At 60.6% G+C, this 23,516-nt stretch overlaps 2 protein-coding genes and 1 long non-coding RNA gene across 8 annotated transcripts in view; 2 read left to right on the top strand and 1 right to left on the bottom strand.

Moving 5' to 3' along the window:
• CSNK1D (casein kinase 1 delta) overlaps window positions 1-10,037 on the top strand; it is a 43,767-nt gene extending 33,730 nt beyond the window's left edge. The window contains exon 9 of the mRNA XM_024760547.1: window positions 9,724-10,037. Coding sequence (XP_024616315.1) covers window positions 9,724-9,813 — 90 coding nt within the window. The 3' untranslated portion in view covers window positions 9,814-10,037. The remainder of the gene's footprint in view (window positions 1-9,723) is intronic.
• LOC112410129 (uncharacterized) lies at window positions 2,581-6,972 on the top strand. Its single transcript, XR_003005340.1, has 2 exons — window positions 2,581-3,699; window positions 4,834-6,972. It is a non-coding gene; the product is annotated as an uncharacterized LOC112410129 (long non-coding RNA).
• A 155-nt stretch (window positions 10,038-10,192) lies between the features above and the next one.
• SLC16A3 (solute carrier family 16 member 3) lies at window positions 10,193-22,289 on the bottom strand. Of its 6 annotated transcripts, none has more exons than XM_024760537.1 (6): window positions 21,974-22,289; window positions 15,228-15,362; window positions 13,881-14,006; window positions 13,268-13,411; window positions 12,207-12,971; window positions 10,193-11,286 (listed from the first exon to the last, which is right to left on the bottom strand). In XM_024760537.1, exons 1-6 carry the CDS (start codon window positions 22,272-22,274, stop codon window positions 11,033-11,035), a joined length of 1,725 nt encoding a protein of 574 aa, XP_024616305.1. In that variant the 5' UTR covers window positions 22,275-22,289; the 3' UTR covers window positions 10,193-11,032. The 6 variants fall into 6 exon arrangements, with proteins under 6 accessions (XP_024616305.1, XP_024616309.1, XP_024616306.1 ...); XM_024760541.1 differs by lacking the exon at window positions 21,974-22,289 and adding an exon at window positions 14,473-14,532 and having other exon boundaries at window positions 13,881-13,983; XM_024760538.1 differs by lacking the exon at window positions 21,974-22,289 and having other exon boundaries at window positions 13,881-14,128; window positions 15,228-15,658.
• Window positions 22,290-23,516: the final 1,227 nt, after the last annotated feature.

Here is a 23,516-nt window from a genome sequence, read left to right as displayed (position 1 = left end):
CAGTGTGTGACCTCGTGGGGTCTAGGCAGGAGTGCCTGATGGGTGAAGACACGTGCATCCTTACTCTGATCAGTTCTTATGTCCGAAGTTAGGCCAGGGAGCGCCCTGGGACGGTGCCCTCGGGAATGTGTTTCCCAGACGTTGGCCTCTTGAAGGATTGTGTTCCCTGTGAGCTCTGTTGCTCTGCCTCTTGTTCTTCTCATGGCACGACATCCACCACCACAAACCTCTCCAGCCTCTTGCCTGTCGAGACAAGCGTTGTAGGCAGAGGCCCCGGCTGCCCTCCCACTGGACACCTGGTGCTTCGCTCCTGGGGCATCAGCAGAGCCTGTGGTGCCGGCCTAGTCTTAGGGTACAGTAGCCTGTCCTGTGCCCGACACCGAGGCAGCCGAGGGTCCTTGTTAGACGTGGTTCCCAAGGAGAGACCCCGTGCTGGAGCGTGGGGCCGCATTCCGAGGCCTCACACTCGCCCGTCTCCCTCTCCTCCAGCGAACACCTCTCCTAGGCCCGTGTCCGGCATGGAAAGGGAGCGGAAAGTGAGTATGCGGCTGCACCGCGGTGCCCCAGTCAACATCTCCTCGTCCGACCTCACGGGCCGGCAAGATACCTCCCGCATGTCCACCTCACAGGTACGCGCCCCGCGGGCCGGCGCCTGATCTCACCCAGGCTGGGCGCTGCAGGCCTCCGGCTTCTCCATGTTTGGTCTGGTCTTACGGGCTCCAAGCAGAGTGGGATGATAGTTTCGAAGGCTTTCCTTCTTTCCTGCCTTCCCTTTCTCCCCATTTTTGGGTGTTTTAACCATTGGGGGAATGTTGTACCCCTCGCAGTTTGGCCCGTTGGTTGAGAGCCTCTGTGACCAGCTTTGTGGGGTAAGGGCTCTACACCCAGCCCCACCCCGCAATTGTGCTAGGATGTGCCACGGGACCTTTTCTCTCCAGCTGCCCTCCGTGTGGCCCCCAGCCCCCAGCCAGCTTTGGAGGCTTGGCCGTCTTCCCTGGGCAGACTGGAAACGCCAGCCTGCTTACGCCGTTTGTCGTGGGCACCTCCAGCCTTTGGGACTCCGTACTCGTTCTCGTTGGTCAGGTGCTCCCCCAGCAGAGAACCCGGGGGGGTGGGGCATGGCATATTGCTGGTGGTCACTCTGCAGTGTCATGTCCAGCACTTGGCGACGTGCTGTGGGTTCCTGTCTTCTGATGCCCCTTCTGACGTTTGTCTTCTCTCTGGCAAGGCGAGTGTGCTCAGAGGTGCAGGGCCTGGCCCCGGGGCCTCCTCCACCCACGTCGTCTTCCCCGTCTGGCTTTCCTTGCTGTTTTTCTGTCTCACTGACGCGCCTCCCTCAGCAGAGCAGCTCTTTACCTGCTTGCGGACGTTTTTCCTCAACTAGCTTTCAGGGTCTCCTCCCGTGGGCAGTGGGGGTGGGCAGGGGTCCTGTGGGGGCTGGGACTACCCGGTGGCGTCTGCTGGGTGGGCAGGTGGTGAGTTCAGGAATGGCCGAAGCCCAGGTCCTGGCCATGTACTGGGGCAGCATCCGTCTGCTTCACCACGATGCCTCAGGTTTATATTTAGCGCCCTGCCCTCCCCCTTTGCTTGCTGGGCAGTAGGTGTAGCTCGTTGCTGAATGTGGTGGATTGAGCACGTTGATCAGGAGGGCACAGGGTCTGTGAGAATTGCCCAGAACCTCGGTCCTGTGGTGTCCATCTGGTCTGGCAGAGGAGCAAGGTGTGCCCAGGCAGAGGAAGTGCTCCTGACCAGTTTTCTTTAATCAAGTGAAATAGTATTTTTATCAAACACTTCTAATTCACTAGTAATTCTACTAGAAATGGGTTCTTATATGGTAATTTTCTCTCAAAGAGGCTGAAGACGCAGGTCGTTTGAACTGTGGGGCTCAGTGGGTCTGGCCAGAGTGATGAGATTGGGCCTCTTAGGGCTCCCAGCCCCACACCCCTCCTCTGTGACCACAAGACACGGAAAGGGCTTAACGCGTTTCTTCCATGAGCCCTGGAACATATGAGCCAGCAGCTGGGAGCAGGTCCTCGGAGGTGTTTTGCTGCCCCTGGCCAAGTGGGCCTGGCTGAGGGCCCTGGAACACCTCAGCCATCAAGGACCAAGGAAGGGACAGGCTTAACTTTTTTTTTTAACACAAGAAAATGTCTTTTGCTCTGAGGATCGTTGAGGGAAACGGCAGAGGTAGAGGGTTCTGAGGGTGCCGGGTAGTTATGGGTCCTAGTCTAGCCTCTTCTCCGGCTTGTGTCCACCCCTCAGGCCACCGACCCATGAGCGTTGACCACACGCAGCTCCAGGGTCCGTCCTCACAATCACGTGTCTTTGTTCTCTGGTTCTCTCTCTGCTTTCCATACGAAGAAGTGTCATGTGGGCCTGAGCACTGCGGGGAGTCTCTGAAGAGATTCGATTTGGGGGTATCCTCTCCCAAAAGAAGCATCCTAGTCACCCTGGGGGTTTCCTTAGGATCTTCATGTTGAGGACAAAGCCCCTGAGGGCATGTCCCCGGTGGCCTCCATCCTGGGGACAGCTCGGTCCTTTGGTTTTTTCTGGTCATCCTCCAGGCGCTCTTCCTAAGAGACTCTGAAAGGCTCTTGTCCACCAAGGGCGTGGTCAGAGTTGCTCCAGCTTTTACAACTCTATGGCCTCCATTCATCGCCCTCCCCCGCAAAGATACGATGCGGGTAGGGGCAGTGACACACCAGTCCAGGGGGCGGCACCACGTGTGCACAGACCCTCGTCTCTCTGTGGCCCGGCGGGGGCTGCTTCCTACCCGCTTCCTCTTTGCCGCTCGAAGAGGAGAGGTTGCGTCCTGTGCCAATGCACCGAGTGCAAAGGAGTAGCTCATCCTCAGCACAGAAGTGCCCAGAGCTGCCCGCCTGCTTGGGGGAGGGCCTTGCCGACCCTGTCCAGCTGAAGGTGGGAGGGTGTGACATGTGTGTTGCTTGTCCTGGCCGTTCCTCCTCACCCCCACATGCTTCTCCAGGGACCACAGTCCCCACATTCCTGACCCCGGCCTGCGAATCTGGCCTCTCCAGCTGGAATAATGTGAAGACGGAAGGGCACCTGGTGGATGAACCTGTTTGTCATGTTTCTCTTTGTGAGGAGGGCCTCCTCCATCCAGTGCTGTTGGTAGAACGTGATGCTGGTCCGTGGTGCCAGTTTTTCCTTCAGGCTTACTCGTTTTAATTCCTGCGCCCCAAGTAAAGTCCATAACCGTGTCCTCTTCCTTGTGTCAGTGAGGAAATGTGTCCAGTCCTTTAGTCACAGGGAGGTGGTGTCCTCTCCACCTGCCAAGCACAGGCCTTGGGGAGCTGCTGGTCCCGAGAGCTGATGGAGGGGCTGCCGTCTGGGCATCCAGTTTTCTTACTACGTGAGAGTTGGGAAGGGTCTCCCTTGTTGGCCCCATTGACAGATCCATCCTCAAGGAGCAGCAGCGGCTGCATGTCCAGGGGCCACTCTCAAGAGGCGAGACTGAGCTCCTGTGTCCCTGGGTCCCCTCGAGCGGCCCTGGCCAGTGGTCATGGACCTGGTTGAGGCAAGGCGAGGCAGTGCTTGCGGAAACAGGAGGGCCTCACGTGCTGGTCCGGCCAGCGTAACCCTTACCAACAGCTGTCTTTTCCCCCCACCTCAGAATAGCATTCCTTTCGAACATCACGGCAAGTAGCTGCACGTCTCCCCGTCGGAAGGCAGCACTGGGTGAGTGTGCTCACGGCGGGGCTCCTCAGCAGGCGCCGGGCGGGGTGGGAGCTGCCGCCCGCTCGCCGACCTGAGGGAGCACGCAGGGGGTCGGGCTTGCATGCCAGGTGCCCCAGGTAGAGCAAGGCCCCTGGCCCAGGTCCTCTCCTCACGTGGATTCTAGAGCAGCTGTGGTGGGCTGTCCAGTCTGGGGTGACCCCAGAATCCTGTCTGTTGGCCTTTGGCCTTTGCTGTGGTCTCCAATTGGGAGCCGGCGTGGGGAGCAGGAGCCCAGTCTTGGCTCCAGTGGCCCCAGGGGCCTCAGAAGGTTCGGGGCCGCGTGGTTCCAGGTCGGTCGCTGGACGTGTGTCGTGTCATGCTGGCTGTGGGGGCCGCGCTTGGCAGGGGCTCTTGCACTCTTGCTGCGTGAGACACTCCTGATGGTCCCTGCTGTCCCGGCTTTGTCATCTCTCTTCCTTTAGCACTAATTTCTGTCCTCCTCGTTTGTTTTTCTTTTTGAACTTGGTCTCTGCCTAGCATCTTGTCCACCACGCTCTCGTCTGTATTCACCCATCAGCCACAGCCACCCGCTCCCTGCCGTTGGTGCATGGCTGGGCATCCAAGCCAGGCTCCCCTCTTGGTGGCAACTCTTGTGGCTCCTCCCGGCTGAGGGCTTGCAGCTTCTGTCCACTTGGCGCTGCGGTGGGAGACCAGCTGCAGTTGTAACGTGACTGCACTCTTGGGGACATCTTGATGGGAAATGCTTTTCACGTCTTGCCCCACGTGGAGTCCCAGTGCCCGCTTGGGGCCTGGTCCCTGTTTTTGGAACACCAGGCTACTTTCCAGGAAGGGGGGCTGGGAGCAAGCATCTCTTGCCCGCTTGGACTCTGGTCTGACTGATCATGAGCTCACGGCCCCACAGCCTCCTTGCCTGCATGGCTCTTCCTTCCCCATCTTCCTGTCACTCTTTCTGCTGCACGTATCCTGGACTCGAGGGACCTTCCAGAGCAGCTGGGGGTGCGCGTGTCCAGAGGGGCTAGGCGGCATCTGCCCCCTCCCCACCAGGGCACTGTCACTGGTGTTTTCTGCCCAAGGCCAACCGGCTCCGTTCCTCTGGCCTCACGCTGACCTTCTCCTGTGCTTTGGCTCCGACAGATTCCCGGTCGGGTGGCGTCCAGTGGTCTGCAGTCTGTCGTGCACCGATGAGAACTCTCCTTTTTGCTGAGGGCAGACAATGCATGGCTGATCTACTCTGTTACTAGTGACACGCCCCCGGTCTAGAACCGAAATGTTAACACCGGGACCTCTCCAGGCCACCCACCCAGCGACGCCCATGGGGGAAACAAAACACAAACCCAGCCGGACAGACTCCAAGCGCTGCCATCGCCAGGGGCTGCACTGAGCCCCCATGAACTTGGTTCTAGCGGGGCTGGGACGAAAGCAGTGAGATGGTTGCAGAGAGAATCCAACTCCCATTCAAGAGCCTTTCAGTCCCCTCCGTGGTGGCGCACCCATGTCCCTGCCGAGTCTACTGTAACTACCGATCTTCTACTTGGTTAAGACAGTTTTGTATCATTTTGCTAAAAATTATTGGCTTAAATCTGTGTGAAGAAATCTGTCTTTATTGTTTCTTTCATGTCTGTTTTTGCGGTCTTGAAGATGCTGACTTTAAAGAATTCTAAAGCAGGCACTGATGTGGAGTTCGTGTAGAAGGAGTGAGGCAGGGAGCAGAGCACGTGGGTTTCCGTGGTCTGCGTCTCGTGGTTTGTTGTGTGGTCACTGTGGAAAAGGGATTTTCTCATCAGAAATTCTATCACGTGTATACGCGTGTGTAAGTAACGTGTGTGTCCGTGTGTGCCGTGTGTCTCGTGACCTCATTTACCTGGTTTTGGCTGTCATGCTCCTTTCCCCACTGTAAACTGAAATGCCTGCTCACTGCAGACCCGCTGGGATTCTTGAATCATCAGAGCAGTTAGAAAGTGCTGGCTACACGTGTGGGCGCAGCAGGTGCTTCCCCACAGAGCAGCCCACCGATCTGACCTTCCCAGACGCAGCGAGAAGGAAGCTGAGCCTGAAGACTGCAGAAGCTGTGGCTTCGCGTCGTGTCGCTGATCCCTCGGGAGAGGATTTCAAACTGAGAGACTTGGGCCCCTCCGTGGAGTCGTGTGTGATTATTTTGGTGGTGGTTGCCTCAATGCTTTTGAATCTGGGAGATTTTCTAAGTAGGCTGTCAATATTACCAGTGCAGATTGGCCCTTAATCTGTGTTAATATCTATGTGCTCAAAACCAAGGGCCGTGGTATCTGCCCTGGGTGCCAGCGTTGCTCAGAAAGGCCAGCGAGCCCAAGGAAATCCACTCTGAAGTGCCAAGAAGCAGGTGACTCTGATGACCTGATTGTCCAGGAGGGTGAAGGGTCACCCGCTTTTGTGACTTTCCCTGGGACATAGTGACCCCACAGAGGCCAAGAGTCAGAGCAGGGCTGAATCTCCCCAGAAAGACCTTCTGTGGCAGCCCAGCTCCAGGTGGTTTCCTGAGACGCTGTCCCTCACTTTGCAGTAGCAGAGGCACCAGGTAGTAATGGTGGCCGGTAGACAGGAGCCCCCGTCTCTGGAAACGAGGTGCAATATATATGTTCATAGGTACTTTCACATTTCTTCGCATCATCCGCCTGCAGTGTGTTCTGTTTGGAAACTGGGACACTCGTAGGAAGATAGGCACCTAAAAGGTGTCCACGTCTGTGTTTTCCCTTCCTGCCCCCAAAGTCCCAGCACGGGGATGCTGGTCCTAGGACGCCCTGACTGCTGTTGATGGCACAGAATGCAGCTGTTTACTTCTTTCTGATTCCTGAGCTGGCTACTCTGTAAGTGTTTTGGGGTGTGGGCACTTGGCCAGGTCAGGCTGTGTTTCTGGGAGTGCAGAGGGAGCTCGCGTGGGTCAGAGCGAGTTGGGGGCTTTCATTGTGGCCCAGTGCCTTCTGCAGAGGTGGGCTTCCCCTTCCCAGCAAGGTGTTAGCAGCCGCAGCCCCAACATTCTGCATCCAGGTTTCCACCTGAAATTGCCAGATGGCATTTGAGAAGTGGACTCTGACCCCGAGTCCTCAGCAGTGTGGTTGTGGACAGTTGTGTCCCCCCCTTATTTAACTCCCCATCCTGACTTGCAGGAAACATAGTTGGAATGTCTGTATCAACCTGTGTATCCGTTGCCAAGTCTCTGAACTGCGCTTTTGTATGACCACTGTATTTGTGTCCTTAACTACCGTGTAAATAATAAATTCATGACGACTTCTACCTTTATTCCCTGCCCCTGCCATGTGGTCTTTATTTCATCAGTTTGAGTTTTGATTTGTTTAGATTAACTATTTGAAACTAATTTTCTGAGACTGGGCATTCGTGTCTGTCCTTTTGAAGCCTGTTGGTGTACTTTGTGAGCTGCTCAGGAGTAGGTGGAATGAGCCTGTGGGACGTGGCATGGATGTGGCTGAGTTGTCGCCGGTGCAGGCCATGTGCACTTACCAGTCCCCTGCCTTAACCACCTTTATGGGAAGGAAGTGCTTCCACCCACTTTGGGTTTTCTGGGGAGTGAAGAGCACGGTAGCTGACACATAGCCATGTTCCTGCTGCCCGTGGTGGGTGCTCGAAGTGGCTGCTAGTGGGCCCCTGCTGGGACGCAGGGGCTTGGACCTGGCAGTCGCCATCCCAGTGAGAACACCACCTTGCATGCCCCATGCCCCGGGTGTTGTCCTTTCTAATCAAGGCAGCGTCTGCAAGGGTACATCATCCATCCATCTGTTGGGCTCATGGCCTCCGCTTCTCTCTCCCCCTGGAGTTGTTGGAGCCTAAGAAGTTCCTACCCCTGGGAGCTCCAGATGGCGCTGAGTGAGAAAGCATGGTCCCCAGCAGGCTCTCCTGCCCACGGTGACTTGCAGGGCTGGCCGGGTGGGAAGGTCCGTCCTTCTTGAACTGGGACCACAGATGTGCTCCCACGGATATGTAGTAATCAGCCACTTCCTGGTCCACACCCACTTGTCCTGGGGCTGAGCATGCTGGCCTTGCGTGCGTTGCAGGGAAAGCTTGGCGGCCCCACCCACATGCATGGGGAACAGGTGGGGCAGGTGGATCTCCCACCTGCTGCTAGCTTGCTTTTGCTCCTAAGCCACCATGGCTATGCTAGTGGCCCCTGAGGTTCCAAAAGGGCCTGAGCTCTTCTTGGCGGGTTCCCCACCCGAGCCTGCTGACATTTGGACCCAGCTGAAATGGTGACGAGGCAAGCCCTGAGCCACCTCTTGTTTTCCTGCCAGGGGGTGGACCGCAGGCAGGACAGGGACCCTGTCATCTTTTGCTCAGAGCCTGCTTGTCCTGCTCCCCAGCCCCCTTGCCACCTCTGTCTGCCTGACACAGAGAGCTTCACCCCCTGACCCGCGTGGCAGGCTCCATGCTCAGGAGAGTAAGCTCCGGGCCCATGCCTCCACCTCCCACCCTCCCCCAGGCCCCATCATCACTGAGAGTGGTGCTTGGATCCCCACCTGGAAACCCCTGTGTTGGGGGAGGGGACCCCTCCTGCCCTTCCCACTGCCTGCCCTGCCCCCGGCCCCGCCTCCATCTGCTGGGAGCTCTGGAAGCAGCACACCTCTTGGCGTCATTACCTGTAAGGGTGTTTAGGGTTACAGGGGAGTGTCCTTTAGGGAACCATGAAGGGGCCCTGCAGGTCTAGGCGGCTGCCTTCCAGACTGCCATTGGCAGGACCACTGACGGTGGGGTCTGCCCTCCTGCCAGGCTCTCCTAGCGTGGGGCCTGCACACGTGTCCTGAGGTGTTCTCCGCACAGGGTGCCCCGAGGTCTGGCCAGGGTGGGCGTAGCAGCCCAGGGTGCCTGGGTCGTGTACCCCACCCCCCCACCCCCCAATTTAGGCTGATTATGTATGTGTCCTCCAAGGAGGTGCTCAAGGGCCCATGAGAGTGGGCTCAGCACGGGCATCTGGGTCTTCACAGGATGCTGGGTGTGAGTCTTCTTTAGTGGGACGTCTAGAGGGTTAGGGGCAGCCCCATCCACGCCAGAGCACTGGTGACAACTGTCATCAACTGCTCTTAGGGCTCTTGGCAGCCACAACTTTGAGGACAGGAGGTTTTTTTTCTCTGTGTCTTGGGCACAATTGGAAACATCTGGAACCAGAAAACTAGGCAGTCAAGATGGTCTGGTCACCTTCTCCCCCAGGGCCCCTGCGGATCAGTCTCCAATCTTGGCAGAGCCCCTGGATGCTTTAACCAGCTGGTGTCGCTGCTGTGCGGGCATGGGGCCTCAGGTCCACCCTGGGGTGCATGGGTCCGGCCCCAGACCAGCTGTGGGTTCCACCCCCAGCGGAGCAACTCCCACACGTTGACCATCTCAGAATCACTGAACAGTGTCCCCAGAGCATGCGTGTAGAGAGTCGCCAGTCCTCGAGTAGGGAGGGGGGATGCATGAGGCAGCTTTGGGTGAGAGTGAGGGGGTACTAGCACGGGATACTGAGGCCCTGGTCACCACCACAGCTGGTTCCAGGAGACCCAGGGTAACTGAATGACTGGCGACAGCCAGGCCAAGCTCACATCAGGAGAGAAGGGGGCGGTGTGATGAGGGCTGGGAGGTGGCTGGGGGAAGGGCTGCCCACTTGCATCCTTTTCCCTGCCTCCCTCCAGCTCAGGTAGGTGGTTGCAGAGACCACAGGCGGGGCTCGCCCTTTAAGACCTAACAAGTGGGGCGCTTATGGCTCAGCTTTGCCCAGGGACTGGCCTGGGGGCCCTGCCTGGCCCACCTTATTACAGGGTGAGGTCAGCGGATGCAGGGCTACCACTTGACCCCTGTGACTGCTAGCACTGCCCACAGCCCAAACCCCTGGCAGAGGGGAAGGAAGGACAGAAAGGATGACAGACGGGGCAGGGGACTATGGGCAGGTGCCTGGCTCCCTCATAGAGCTCAAGGGACAGATGGAGGAGGGAGACAGCAGCCCCTTCAGGGCGACATCTCTGGGGTGGACCCAAGATGTGAGCTCTCGCTTGCTTTTCGTTGCAGAGAAGCAGGGACGTGGCATCTCTCCGGCTGTACGCGGCCCGCCAGGGTGCCTGCTGCCGTCCCCAGCGCCCTCGACGCACCACCTACTGAGGCGGCCCCAGCGGCCTCTGACCGGGCTCCCAGCCACACAGGCCGCCACTGGCCACAAGGGCAGGTGGGTGTGAAGTACCCGGGGTGAGGCTGAGTGGGGCTGTTCAAGGAGGATGGGGAGCAGATACCAGCCCAGGGCGCTGACCACATGCGGTGACTGAGGGGCGAATAAACAAAAGGCAGGGGCTTCCCTGGTGGTGCAGTGGTTGGGAGTCCGCCTGCTGGTGCAGGGGACGCAGGTTCGTGCCCCGGTCTGGGAGGATCCCACATGCTGCAGAGCGGCTGGGCTCGTGAGCCATGGCCGCTGAGCCTGCGCATCCGGAGCCTGTGCTCCGCGATGGGGGAGGCCGCGGCAGTGAGAGGCCCGCGTACCGCAAAAAAAGGCAGATCATTTTCTTTAAACACACACCAGTGAACAGAAACCACACGTATATCTCAGCTTCAGTGGACCCACCCCTGCAGCGTGGCCCCTTCCCTGCCAGCCACCAGGGTGCTGTGTGAACACTCTGAGCCGTTTGGGGTCCATCAGGGCAGGGTCCAGAACCAGCAGTGCTTAGAAGGCTGACATGGCTGACAAGGACCAGAACCACTTTGTAAAAATAACCAGGCTATTTGTTGAGAAAGTGAGATTTGGGGTGAACAGTTAGAATACTGCCCCTACGTAGAGCAAAACTCCTGCAGCTCCTGGAAGATATTCCTTCTGAGATGGTGCCTCCCACATGCAGGTTTATCTCAAACCTTCAGAGGTGAAGGAGGGACCTTTGTCCACTGGACGCTCAAAGAGGGGTGGGCTGGGGCACATGGGGAGACCAGGCAGGATGGGGTGCTCACGGGCACGCAGGGAGGCCTGTCGTGGCAGTGCCCGCTCCGCAGCTGTCCCCGGCCCCGCCCCCTGATTAAAATCGTGTTGTCTCCAAAGCGTGGGTCTCTGGGTCCTTGAGCCCAGCGGTGGGCACCGGGCTCCCTGGGGTCAGCAGGTGGGGTCCCTGGTGCAGACCGCTCATAACCTCACGGCTTGGCTTCACCACAGATCCACCTTGGAATGACACGTTTCCACCCTGCCACCTCCCCTGAAAAACACTGATCGGGCGATGATCCGCTGCCCGGGCGGCCGGCGTGGAGCCAACGGCCCCGCCCAAGCTAGTCCTGTTTGTGAAATAAATACGAGCATTGATGGTTCCTGTCCAGTTCCCTGCCACCCCTGCTGGCCTCCCCCAGCTCAGACGCTCGTTTCTGGGGTGTGAACGAGCTCCCCGTTCTTCTCAGGCTCTGTCTTCAGGAATTGCTCCACCTCCCGAGAGTCCACCTTCACGTCCTCGGGGGGCTTGTGATGCTCCTCCTCCGTGGCCGCCTCGGGCCTCTTCCCAATGCATAAGAAGTTGCCCAGCACCAGCACGAGGGAGGAGGCCAGCACCTCAGCCCCCGCCAGGACAAACACATACTGGTACACGTGCGTCGCATCCAGGAGCTTGCCTGCAGTGCAGGGGGACAGGGTCAGCCCAGGGCTGAAGCTTCCCCCGGATCCCCCCAGTCACCAGTGCCCTGCCGGGGACAGCCCAGGGCCCCTGAGGCAGCCACCCTCACCCCCACCACCTTCCCCCGGGCCGCACAGACTCAGAGGCTAAAGCAGAGTGGCTTTGACAAGGGTTTGGAGCAGAGCCTCCGGTGGGGCCTCATCCCCCGCCAGGTGGAGGCACCTGGAGGGATCTGGCCCCACTGCCTGTCACTGTGGCGGCCCTCATAGGAACCACCTGGGCCCCAGAAGGACCCTGGGACCCCGAGACAGTGACGATTCAGGTACCTCCTCACCCTCGCCCCAGACCTCTCCAGGCAGGAAGAGCCAGAGGCCCAAGGCCAAGTGGGAGGTAGGGGGACTACAGGGTTGGCTGGAGAGACCCAAACCCAGGTGCAGAGGCTTGGTGGGGACTTGGTCACACTGCTCCCACCGTCCACACCATTTTAATCGCACACCATTATTTTCTCAGTTATCAAAAAATAAAGCAAAAGCCCAACGTAACAGAAGCCGGCCCGACCTTCAGCTCTGAGCCTCCCCGGCGTGTGGGGACAGCCAGAAAGGAGGACCAGCACTCCACCCTGGAGCCATCACCTGGGCCACAACTCAAGCCCGTGGCCTCCTCCCACAGTGAACCGAGGGGGACCCAGGGTGCGTGAGAGGCCATGTTCTCTCCTGACACCGGCTGGCCATGTGCTGAGGTACATGGTGGCCTGGCTAGACAAGGCTGAGAGCAGTGAGGGAGGGGGGTCCCTCCAGCTAAGATCCCCCCATGGTGAGTACCGTCCCCAGGAAGAGCAGGTGTGGGAACTGCCCGGAGGCCTGGCCAGGCCTCAGGGAGTGGAGGTACTTCGCTCCCCACCCTGCCCCCAGCACTCACCTCCCGACGGGGGCCCAATGAGCACAGCTATGGCCTCCAGCAGCAGCACGAGGCCAATGGCACTGGAGAACTTCTGGGTGCCCACGATGGCCATGAGTACCTCGAACTGCAGGGCCCCCACCATGCCGTAGGAGATGCCGAAGAAGATGCAGAAGACCACCAGGCCACCGTAGTCACTGGCTGTAGATCCCGTGAGGTCGGTGAAGCCGTTGAAGAACATGGCGAAGCTGAAGAGGTACACAGAGTAGGGCCGCACCTTCTTGAGCCCTGTGATGAAGCCGGCGGTGGGCCTCGCGAAGATGTCGATGAAGCCCAGGATGGTGAGCAGGAAGGCCGCCTGGGTGTCGGGCACACCCAGGTCCTTGGCGTAGCTCACCACAAACACGGGCGGCACAAAGAGCCCCAGCACCATGATGGAGGCGGCCAGGGCATAGATGACAAAGCCGTGGTCCCTGAAGACGCTCAGGTCCAGGAGCCGCCGGGATGGCCGCTGGGGCCCGGGCCCCGAACCTGAACCCAGCCGGGGCACCTCCAGGGGCCGCATGAGTGCAGCACACACGCAGCAGTTGAGCAGCAGGCCGCCCAGGATGAGGAAGCCGCCCCGCCAGCCATAGTGGTCCTGCAGCACCTGCCCCAGCGGGGACAGGGCGCACAGGAACACCGGGCTGCCCGCTGCCGCCAGCCCGTTGGCCATGGGACGCCGCTTGTTGAAGTAGAGGTTGAGCATGATGAGTGAGGGCTGGAAGTTGAGGGCCAGACCCAAGCCTGGAGGGGAATGGGCGGGTGAGCGCAGGTGGCCCAGCCCCAGTTCTCCCCAGCACGGGCTCCCGCCTGAACGATTCTGTTTGTGGGTCTGACAGGCGTCGACATGAGGAGACTCGGCGTGTGTTCAGAGCCCCTGTTGCCAACCCACGTGCCCGGGAGAGACAGACGGGGAACGAGGGACGGGATGGCTCTGGGTGGGTACACCCCACATCTGCCCACCCCTGGGAGGTCCTTTCTCTTCCATCAACATGAGCCATCGCCACCCGGCTGCCCCACTTCTGGCAGGGCTCACTCACCGGTAATGACCCCAGTGGTGAAGTAGAGCTGGATAATGCTTCCACAGAAGGATGCAGACACCATGCCCAGGGACGCCAAGAGGCCACCTGTGAACATGACGGGCCGGCAGCCAAAGCGATTCACACACACGCTGCAGAGCGGGCCTGGAGGATGGGGGACAGCAGCTGAGGGGCGGGACCGAGGCTCTCCATGCCCAGAGAGACCTGCCCTTCCCTGATGCCCCCTTGCCCCTGGCTCAGGATACACAGGGGCACCAGGTGCCCAGCGTGCAGGTCACGCTCGCCCGTCTTTTAAGCAAAGCATGGCTCACAAGGAACGGTCCCCATTAGAGGGGTCTTTTCTGGTTGGTCTGTGCAGGCAGCAAGAACAGCTCCAGGATCCAGCACAGCTGTGCAGACACAGCCCTTTGGACAGGGTCCCAGACAGCCTTGGCCTGTGCTCGTCTGCACTCTGGAGACCACGGCATCCTCGAGGGCTTCCCACCAGGTGCCCCTGGGGACCGGGGCTGAAGACGCTGGGCGCGCTACCCAACCCCTGACCCCCAGGCCTTTTTGTCCAGAACTGAACTTGATGAACTCCCAGAGGCAGTCACCTGGCATGACGGCCCCTCACCTGTCCCGTACAGCATGGCCAACAGGATGGAGGAGATCCAGGCTGTGTCACTGTAGCCTATCCCAAACTCTCGTATGAGCTCTTTGAAGAAGACGCTGACCGCCTTGGGGAAGGCGTAGGAGAAGCCTGTGATGACAAAACAGCCCCAAAGGATGGCCCAGCCCCAGCCCCCATCTGGGGCCTTGATGCCCGTCGGGCCCTCTTCGACCACTGCCCCTCCCATGGCCAGGAGGGCTGGTTCTGCGTCTCTGAGAAAGAGGAAGCCAGGCTGACTCAGTTGTCAGGCAGTCACCCAGCTACAGCCCTGCAGTGTGGGGACAGAGACGCACCTGAGGGCTGGCACCCAGGCCGACCACCCCTCCCTTCAGGCCTCAGCCCCCAGCAGGAGCTCAGCTCTGGCCCAGGCCACGTGCCCGACGTTACCTGAGAGCCCTGCCTCTGACCCTCACCTGTGCTGGGTGCAGGGCAGGAAGGTCTGGGGTGACCAGCAGCTGCAGCTCCTCCTCCCTCCCCTGCTCAGGCCTGGCCTGCTCCCATACAGCTGGCTTTAAAGGGCAGTGACTTTTTTGGGCTCAGCCATGTCTCAAGTTACCTCCTGAGGAGGGCAGACCCCAGTGGGGAAGTCAGCCATGCTCTGGCCTCCTGCCTGACCCTGTGTTGGGAAGCAGTGTGGTTTTAGCAGCCAGCACCTCGGGCAGTGAAGCCAGCCCTGGTGAGGACCCAGGGCCCAATCTAGGCTGCAGTCCCTTGAGACCTCAATCTAGATGTGGCCAGCCTTGCTCTCCCACCCCCAGGGGGACAGGGCTCCCCGATCCTTTCCACTCTGATCGCACTGCACAAGAAGTGAGAGTCTGAAGAAGAGGCTCACACAGGCTGTGCTGTGGGGGGGGAGGGCGGGGGTCGCTGTGCTGGCCCAGACTCGTCCCACGTCTTTATCATCCACCTGCAGCAGCTCTTTTGGGAGCCTGAGGGCAGCAGGGCCAGCCCAGGTGGAAGGTGCCTGTCGGCTGCTGGAGTTTAACCCTTCTAGCGAGGGAAGGGCAGGAGGGATACACTTCCATCCAGCCTACCAGAGCAAACCATTCTAGCCCCCAGGCTGCCAAGGAGGGAGCTGGCCGCACCCACTGCTGGCCCCAAACCCGAAGAAGCTCAGGGTCAACTTTCCTCTTTTAAACCCCAGGAACTAAGCTCGTTTGAGGCCCAGTAACTTGAAACACTGCAGGCAGATTTCCACCTGGAGATCCTCCCCTCCCTTCCCGTCTTCATCCCCCAACCCCTCCCTGATCCTTGCTCCAGAAACCCCCTAATCCCAGAGATCAGCCTGGTGGCCTAATGCCCCCACCTCACCTGACAGAAGCTGTTTGAAGGACAGAGTAGGCCTTGCTGCAGGCGCGGGGAAGGGAGGGCGTGTCGGATCCAGCCGCTTGCTGCCCACTGAAGCTCTCGTGTCTCCCCACCAGCGGCGAGCTATAAACCACCTCCCTGGTGGGGGAAGCGCTGATGTGTAGTATCTGCTGACTTAGTGGTGTAAACACTCCACCTCCACGATGCCCGAGCACTTCCTGCATGAGCTGGACACGCAGCACCACAGCCCCCTTCCTGTCAGCCGCCTTCCTGGGTTTCATAATCTGTCCCGACTCCACCCCTTGCCCCTTTTCCTTGAATCCTTCTTGACCTGGCACAGCCCTCCGGGTGGCCACCCTTTCATCTGAGGCTATACAGAACCTATACGGACTCTGGAATGAGGACAAGGGCTTCTATCCCCGGACAGTCTGAGCACAGCTTCAGTGTGGTGGGAAAGGAATGTGGAAAATAAGACACACTCCCTGTTCCCCACCACCCCCACTGCCTCCAGCCTGCCCCCCAGCACCCCAACCACAGGTGCTGTGCCCTCTGGGGGCTCTGATTCAGTAGTCTGGGGGGATCTGGGCTCTGATTTAGCGGTGGTGGGGCGTCTGAGATCTGATTCAGTGCGAGGGGTGGTCTCTGATTCAGTGGACGGTTGGGTATCCAAGGTTCTGATTCAGCAGTGGAGGGAGGTCCTGGGCTTTGATTCAAAGGGTGTTGGGGGGGGTTGTTTTTTAAGGGCATCCTAGGTGATTCTAAGAAGTAGCTGCTGTCCGTGGGCACCACCCTTTGATGACCAGACCTCCAGGAGCCAGCTGGCTGTCAGGGTGATGACAAGGCAGACACAGCCCACCAGAGCAGAACAGCAGCCCTGCCCCCCACCCCAGACTGGGCCAGAGGTCCACCTTCAGAGCCTCTGCTAGTTCTCAGCTGGGCCAGGGCCACAGGCGCCACTTTTGGGAAACCTAGGAGAAGCCCTCACCTCTCCCGGCACTCAGACCCCAGTGCTCTTTCAAGCACTTTGCCCGGTGCTTGGAAGGCTCCTGGGCTTCAGTGAGCAGGATGAAGGGTGCGTCCGAGACCAAGGGCTGCGCAGCCATCCGGGGGACACAGCTGAAGGGTGCACGGGGGCACCCCAGCCAAGGGAGCCCCCCATCCTCCTGCAAATGTGTGCACAGACCCGTGACCTGGCATAGCCCCCTGGGTGGCCACCTCCACATCTGAGGCTACACAGAACCTGGGACGGGACAGTCTGAGCACAGCTTCGGTGTGGTCCACCCCTAGGTTCTCCTCCAGAGCCCTGCCTTTGACAACACAGCCGGGTGCCTGAGCCTGGAACGGGACAAATGGACAAAGGTCATCCACAGCCAAACTTCCCGGGTGGGGGTACCAAGCTGCTGTCCCTTCCCCTTGATAGCGTTAAGTTTAAAAGATCTCTAAGGTACATGCATCTGAGTGATATTAAAAAAAACAAAAAACTAATAAGTATATCTTAGGAATGGGAACATTCCTAAGATATACTTACCTTAAGCAATACTTATTGATGCAGTGACACTATTTAAGGCAGAAAGTACAGGAACCCCAGACCCAGGACTCAGGACAGTGGTCATGGTCATGGGGGCACTGAGGGGCTGGTTGTCCTCAGAATCCTGGCATGTTTGGGGTTGTGGGCTTTTTAAAGTAAATCAAGTGGGCCATGTAGAGGCCAAGGAGGGGAGTGTGTCTGGGCCGAGCAATTAGGAATAGCCCAACTCTTATAAACCCAAGGTTCCAAAACAGAACAAAGGAGGGCCTCCCTCTGAGATTTCCGTGGTTCCATCAGCCATGCCTGGTGCACCATGGGGATCATGGGCACCCCAACCTTTGAGGCCCCATTCTCTGCCCGCCAGGGCTGGGCCCTCCCTGGAGGCCCCCAGGATCCTCAGGAGAACTAGCATCTGGGAGGGTGAGGAAGCAGAGGGATGGGTGCCAAGGCCCAGAGGCAGGAGGGTTCAGTGTGTTCTGGGACCTGTGTGGGCCAAGGGGCTGCCATGTGAAGCTCACGTGGGGAGGGGGCCACCTTTTGTGCCTGGACCAAGGCCCAGTATGGTCATCTCTCCCACCAACCCCTGAATGCCCCAGAAGCACTTCAGACACTACTCCAGCTAACCCCCCAGCCCAGGGTGCCAGCCACACTGAAATGACCCCCGCCCTGTTCCCCACACCAGATGGTCCTCAAACTGAGGTTTCTAGTGAATTTCAATTTGCCAACAGAGGTGGAGGTGGTGGTGAGCAAGCAGGGAAGATGATGGAGGACTGGGGGGCTCTAGGTTGGGGGCAAAGGGATTTCACTCAGCAGTGCTCTCTGTATTTATGGGGTGGGTGGAGAAGGGGCTGGGATTTCCAAAAGCAAAATGTCCTCATCAGCCCAGCCCGTCACGTTGAAGAGGCAGGCTTGGGTACAGGCTGACTGGTGTTCCAAGGAAAACCCAGGGTGAGAGGAGCAGCCCCCTTGGGGGCCTGTCGGAGACCCTCAGTGCAGCGCAGAGGGAGGTGGCACCAGCACATCTGTGAGCACATGCCGGCTGGCTGTCCTTTCAGTGACATTTAGTCTCCCAGAGAAGCATGCAAACCACGTACGCAGCCCAGAAATAACCCGCCCTCTGGGCCTCAGAAAGCTGATCTCCCAGGTGGGGTGTATGTGCCTGCTTCTGGGTCAGGTGAGGTTCCAGGGGCTGCCCCCCAGGTCCCAGCTCAGAGGAATGTACACAGAGGTCCCTCAGAATGACCCGACCATTGTGCCCTCCCAAATCAAGGGCTCCCACCAGCTGCTCCCTCAGGGGCCCACTGGCTATCTGGGTGAGGGTCCCAGCTGGGGTCAGGCTCCAGCTTCTGCATTACCCCTCTCCCCAGTGCCCCCCTTCTCTGCCTACATTCACCCACTTTGAATGCCATCTTGGTGGTGACGGTGTCCAGCCTCAGCCTCACCCCCACCCCCACACATCCACCCGGAGAGCTAGTGCAAACCCCATACCAATGTGTTCCCAACCCGACGCCACACGCCTACCTCAGAGCCAGCCCTGAACTCACATCCTGTTGGCCTCACCACCTCCCAGACCCCTTCTGCCACTCCAATCCAGCCACAGCTTGCCGCTGCTCCTTAGGCCTCTGTACTGGCAGTCCCCTCACCCACCTTGGGTCCTGGGTCTGTGGCCCATCAGTCCCCAGGGCAGGCCATGAACCCAGGGAGCAGGGTTCAGTGCGGGGGGCCCCCAGCCCTAGAGCCTGTGGCCTGTCCCAGGTGCTTAGTCGGTGCACTTTCTAGGCTGGCCAGTTACCTAACTGGACTTCTAGTCCTTGGAGACTAGCTCCAGGTGGGCAGGGCAGGAAAGGGGCAATTACGTTTCTTCCTGACTCTTCCTGCACCAGGAGGCTTGGGAGACATGCCTGAGCAACAGGGAAGCAGGCCAGGGTGGCTAGCACCTGGCTCCTTGAGCCCCAAGGCCCCTGAAGCCCATGGGGGTAGCTGACAGGCAAGAGGGTGCTGCACCTCAGGAGGAGGGAGGACCTCCCCTTCTTCCTTCCCCCACTGCCCCTGTTGTGCAAACAGGTAACCAGAAGATCCAGGACATACTCACCCATCCACCACTGGTCAGAGTGTCTGTCTCCCTCCCAAGAAGGGGGAAAGGACCCCAGATGCCCACCTCAGCCCTGCCCTCACCTGTGTTTGGAGCTGTGACTGGAGGGAGGTGACTGGGGCTTTTTCTGGGGAGGTGGGAGCCGGGCAGTGGGTGGCCTGGGCCCTCCACCCCACCTCCACTGACCACACAGCTCTCCACCGCATGCCCAGTGCCCCTGCAAACTCTCAGGTGGGCTCACGTCCTCTTGCAGGGGCTGGTGGGGTGGAAACAGTGGCCTCATTCACCAGATTGGACACTGCGCCCCAGGCCAGCCCCTAGCTCTGAGTCATTCTCCGCTCCACCACCATCACCCCGTTATGACAGGAGGAGGCCATTCGAGAGTGGCCCTGGGGATGTTTTTGTGCTTACCCTGTTAGAGCCCCCTCCTCTACAGAGCTCAGTGGGCAATGAGGAGGGGCCAGGAGGTAGTTGAGCAGGCCCAAGTTGCACTCCTCCAGGCCCTGACCCAACCCTGCCCAGCCTGCAAGTGCCTGGCCTGCCCATCCACGTGGCCACCTTGTCCCATTCCTCAACTCCCTACAGCCCCCCAACCCGAAAGCCTGTAACCTAAGGCCAAGGCCCAGAAGGTGGTCTCTGTGTCGGCAAGCCCCACCAGCCAAGAGGGGCCCCTTCCACCAAAACTGGGTTCCCAGCTCCCACCACCATAGGGCCACCATAGGGCCTTTGGAACAAGTAGGAGAGGGGAGGTGGCTGAGGAGGGGAGAACGGCTGGGGAGGGGGATGTGGAGGGACCCTAAGCTCCACCCACCACCACCACCCCCACCGGACCCGAGGGTGCAGGACGGACAACGGACCCTCCTTCCCGTTCCAGCTTCTGGCTGGGCAGGTGGGGGGTCAGGCCGACCTCGCCGGCAGCGGGGGGCTGGGGGGGGGCGTTGGGAGAGAGGATGCTCCGCACGGCCCCGCCCCAGCCCCCCTGCATGGCCGCGCGCGGGACGTGGGGGACGTGACCGCGCCAAGGGAGGAGCCGCCGCCGTATTGCCTGGAGTAGGCGCCCTCCCGCCCGCTACCGTATTGGCCAGAGCGCACAGCCAAGCCGCGGGACTGCCCGGGTCAGCGAGCCCCGGAGCCACACTGGGCGTCCCCCAGCGCCGAAGGGGACCCCGCGGCTCTCACAGAGCGGGGCCCGCTTCACTGTCCCCCCGTTGGGGCTGGGCCAGGTGGGCGCGAGTTGGAGCTAGCAACATTGACTGAGAACTCCGGGTCTCCGGGACCCACTTCCCCCGCACAGCCCGTTTCACAGATGGAGACTGAAGCCGGGAGGTCTGCACACGCCGAGGCGAAGCCATGAGGAGCCCCATGCCTTGTCCGCTCCTGCCCCGCCCCTGTGTCGGGGCCCAGTGCGCCCGAGGCCTAATCTTGCCTGATCCGGAGGTGTCTCCAATGGGCTGATCGCTCTGCCTGGCTGTCTTCTCCACTGGTCACCTCCCAGAAGGGCCAGCCCGGGGCCCTGGGGTCGCTCTGCTGGGCTCCTCACCTCCAGGGGGCTGAACTGACCCCCTCCACACCTGCCAGGTCTCTGGGAGGACCGCCCTGGTGCAAGTCAGCCTTGTCATACGGACACCACCAGCCAGTGCGTGGGACCCCACAGACCCCGCTCCACACACTGTCCCTGGCCAGTGTCCTGAGGAGCGTGAACACCTCCCGCTCCTTCTGCCCTCCAAACTGAGGTGTCCAGCTGGAGTGGGTGAGAGCTGTGTTGCCTCCTGGGTATCAGGCCCTGCCCAAGGTTACATGGGGTTGTTACAGAGCCTGTCTTGGGATCAGGCCTCCCAAAGTCCACCCCAGGCACTGTCTACACCACAGACTGCTGGGCAGGAAGGCTCCACACCTGTCTGGGCACTGCCACCCATGCCCTCAGAGCCCCTTGGGGGCAGACCTCCCACCATGGGAGCAACTCCTTAACAGCTGAGCCCAAAGGGCCCAGTCCATCCTCCAGGACACACTCCTGCATCTGTCCCTGTCCCTCCCAGTGCCCATCTGACCCCTGAAGACTTTTGGGCCTTCAGAATGAGGCAGTGGACCCCTGAACCCACTAACCCACACAGCACACATGCCTGCCGTTGGCTTTGGACAAGCCCCTCTGACCTCGGCTGCATGAAGGCCGTTGGTCCAGCTGCCACCTCCTGTCCCTCAGACCATTCTGCCCGGCCATGGTCATCACACAGAGTGATCCTGTCAGCCCAGGCACCTCTGGGTGTGCAGCTTAGTGCATCTGGGACAGAGAAGCACTCTGGGCCCTGGGCTGCCCCTTTGTCCCTCACCCAGAATCCAGGCACCCCCCACCCCACCCCAGCGGCCATGACCCCAACTGCTTCCCCTTCCACTCACAGGCCTGCCAGCCACGGGCCTGGGCCAGCATCCATGTAGGTAAGTTGTCAACCCACTTTTCAGGTAAGTAAACCAAGGCCCCTGAGGCCCCACCTGGTTTTCCCAGGGCTAGGGGCCTGGGAGGGGGGTGAGGCGAGCTCAGGGACTCCAGTCTGATCCTGGAGGGGGGGGTCCCCGTTCTCTCTGCCCAGGGACTGGATCAGAAGCCTTTGCCTGAGGGCGGGTTTGGGTTGGTGAGTGTTTAGGGCGGCGGTAAGAACAGGGAGGTGAGAGAGAGGACCGGCCCTCGGGCACCACCACCCGGGCGCCCCGACCTGGAGCGCACGTGCTCCCCAATCCCCCCGGCAAGGGGGCACGGGCCGCGGCAAGGGGGCGTTAGCCCCACCAAATATAGCCAGCGAGCCCCAGCCACTCGCCGCGAACCGAGCTATTTATACCGGAACCGGAGCTGCAGCCCGAGGGTTGCCCGACGGAGGGGCGCCCAGATGAGTTGGGGAAGTCGGGGTCGCGTGACTCGGGTCCGAGGGCGCGGAGGGGTGCGGCTGGCTCCCCGGGGCCCTCAATGGGGGCCGCCCGGGAGGGGGCTCATCTGTGCCCGGGGCGCCCCCGGACCAGGAGGGCGAAAGGCAGAAGCGCGGACCCCAAGGACGCTCCCACGCCGGGTGCAGACTCAGCGCCAGGGCGACTCAGAGGGTCCCAGTCCCGGAGCCGCGGAAACACCCGGGCAGTGCCTACCTGCTGCCGCTCGGCCGCCGCGCGTCTCTGCTCGCCTAGCTGCCGGGCGCGGTGCCGGGGGCGACTCAGGCCGCTCGCGCGGCACTTCCCCAGTGTACGTCACCGCCGCCTGGCGCCGCCCTGCATGGACCCCGCGGGAGGGGCGCCCCAGTGCTCCCCGATGGCGCGGACACCGGCGCGGGTTGTGCCTTCTCGCCCGACCAGTCCCGCTCCCCCGCGCCCTCAGACCGGGCCCCCAGCCTCGCCATCCCCTGGCTCTGGGCTGGGAGCCCGGGCGCGCAGCCCCCTCCCGCCCCTCCATCTCCCACTCTGTGGGCGCTCGCTTCCCTCTGCCTGGGCTTGATGGGAGCCCAACTGGGTCCCGCAGTGACCCCCGTCGCCCCCCGCGCCCCGAGCCGCGCCCTCTGACAGGTGAGCGCGCGCATCCAGGCGCACCCCATGCCGCGAAGTGCCCGCGGACCCCGTGGGGTTCCCACCTCTTGGCTCAGCTTTGGGGTTTTGCAGGCCTCCCTGGCCAAGCCCCCCGGGATCTGCGCCCCCATCCAAACTTCGGGGCCGACACCCGCCCTGGCCCCCCAACCCCCAGCCCGCGCTGCCTGGGTGATCTTGGGCAAGGCCTCCGTCCTCTCTGACTTCCGTTTCCCCCTGTGGCTTTGTGCGCTGCTGAGCCAGATAACAGCCGCTGCCCCTCCTCTCGCGCTCCCAGAACTGGCTGTGCTGGGGGTATGGTGGGGGGCCCAAGGCATACTCCACATCCCCACACCCCGCGGACACTCATCTAAGGGGAGCGTTGATCCTGGCTGATCCTGGGCAAGGAGCTTCAAACCCCTGGTTTTCTCATCTGCAAGATGGAAAGAACTAAGGTTTGAGGAGGCACCAGGGAGTGTGGCCATTGGTGGCCTGGGCCCAGGACACCACTTGGTGGCTGCCCCTGAGCCACAGGACCACTTTCCATTGAACCTACTTCAAAATGACACCCGAGTCTTCTGGGACTACAGGAGGCCAGGCATTGGTGTCTCTGGCAAAGATTCCAGCTCATCCTGGACAGGGTGACAGAGTGAACATCCCTGGAGGATTACCCCCCTCCAGAGGCCTATGGGGTGGCCCATCCACCTTGGCACAGTACAGAGGAGTGGGCAGAATGGTGGTGGTGTTGGCCTCCTGGCCCAGAGTTCACCATCCGACCACCCCTTCTGAGACACCAAGTCCACTGAGGCCTTCTGGTTTTTTTTTCAGATGCTGGGAGACTGCCCCACCCCCACCCCCTGTCAGAAGAGCCCTAGCACTCATAGAGGCTGAGCTGGATCTAGCTGCCACCCCGGCCCGGGACCCGGCCACCCTCACCCCCAAATGCTAAAGAAGTTGCCACATAGGCATACACACACAAGAAAGCAGGAAGCACAGCCCAAGCCTCCAGCAGCAACTTGGCCTAGGCCTCCCAGGTGAAGCCCTGCTGAGTTGGCCTGGACCCTGGGTGTCTATAGGGGCCCTTGGGAAGGAAGGGGGTCCCCATGGGGTATCAGATGGTACCCCCAACTGCCTG

This window comes from Neophocaena asiaeorientalis, unplaced genomic scaffold (assembly GCF_003031525.2).
Source record: "Neophocaena asiaeorientalis asiaeorientalis breed wild unplaced genomic scaffold, Neophocaena_asiaeorientalis_V1.1 scaffold30, whole genome shotgun sequence".
NCBI classification, from domain to species: domain Eukaryota; kingdom Metazoa; phylum Chordata; class Mammalia; order Artiodactyla; family Phocoenidae; genus Neophocaena; species Neophocaena asiaeorientalis.
The sequence above is the reverse complement of the archived record's forward strand: the minus strand, read 5'-3'. Positions and strand labels throughout refer to the sequence as shown.

What these genes read in the sequence shown, in the direction of transcription:
- SLC16A3 (XM_024760537.1), bottom strand. Translation starts at nt 22,274, where the DNA reads ATGGAGGGGCGGGAGGGGGCTGCGCGCCCGGGCTCCCAGCCCAGAGCC. An exon ending in CTTCAAACAGCTTCTGTCAG is followed by an intron (nt 14,007 to 15,227) that starts GTGAGGTGGGGG and finishes TTGTCATCACAG; the next exon opens with GCTTCTCCTACGCCTTCCCC. An exon ending in CATTGGGCCCCCGTCGGGAG is followed by an intron (nt 11,287 to 12,206) that starts GTGAGTGCTGGG and finishes CCTGCACTGCAG; the next exon opens with GCAAGCTCCTGGATGCGACG.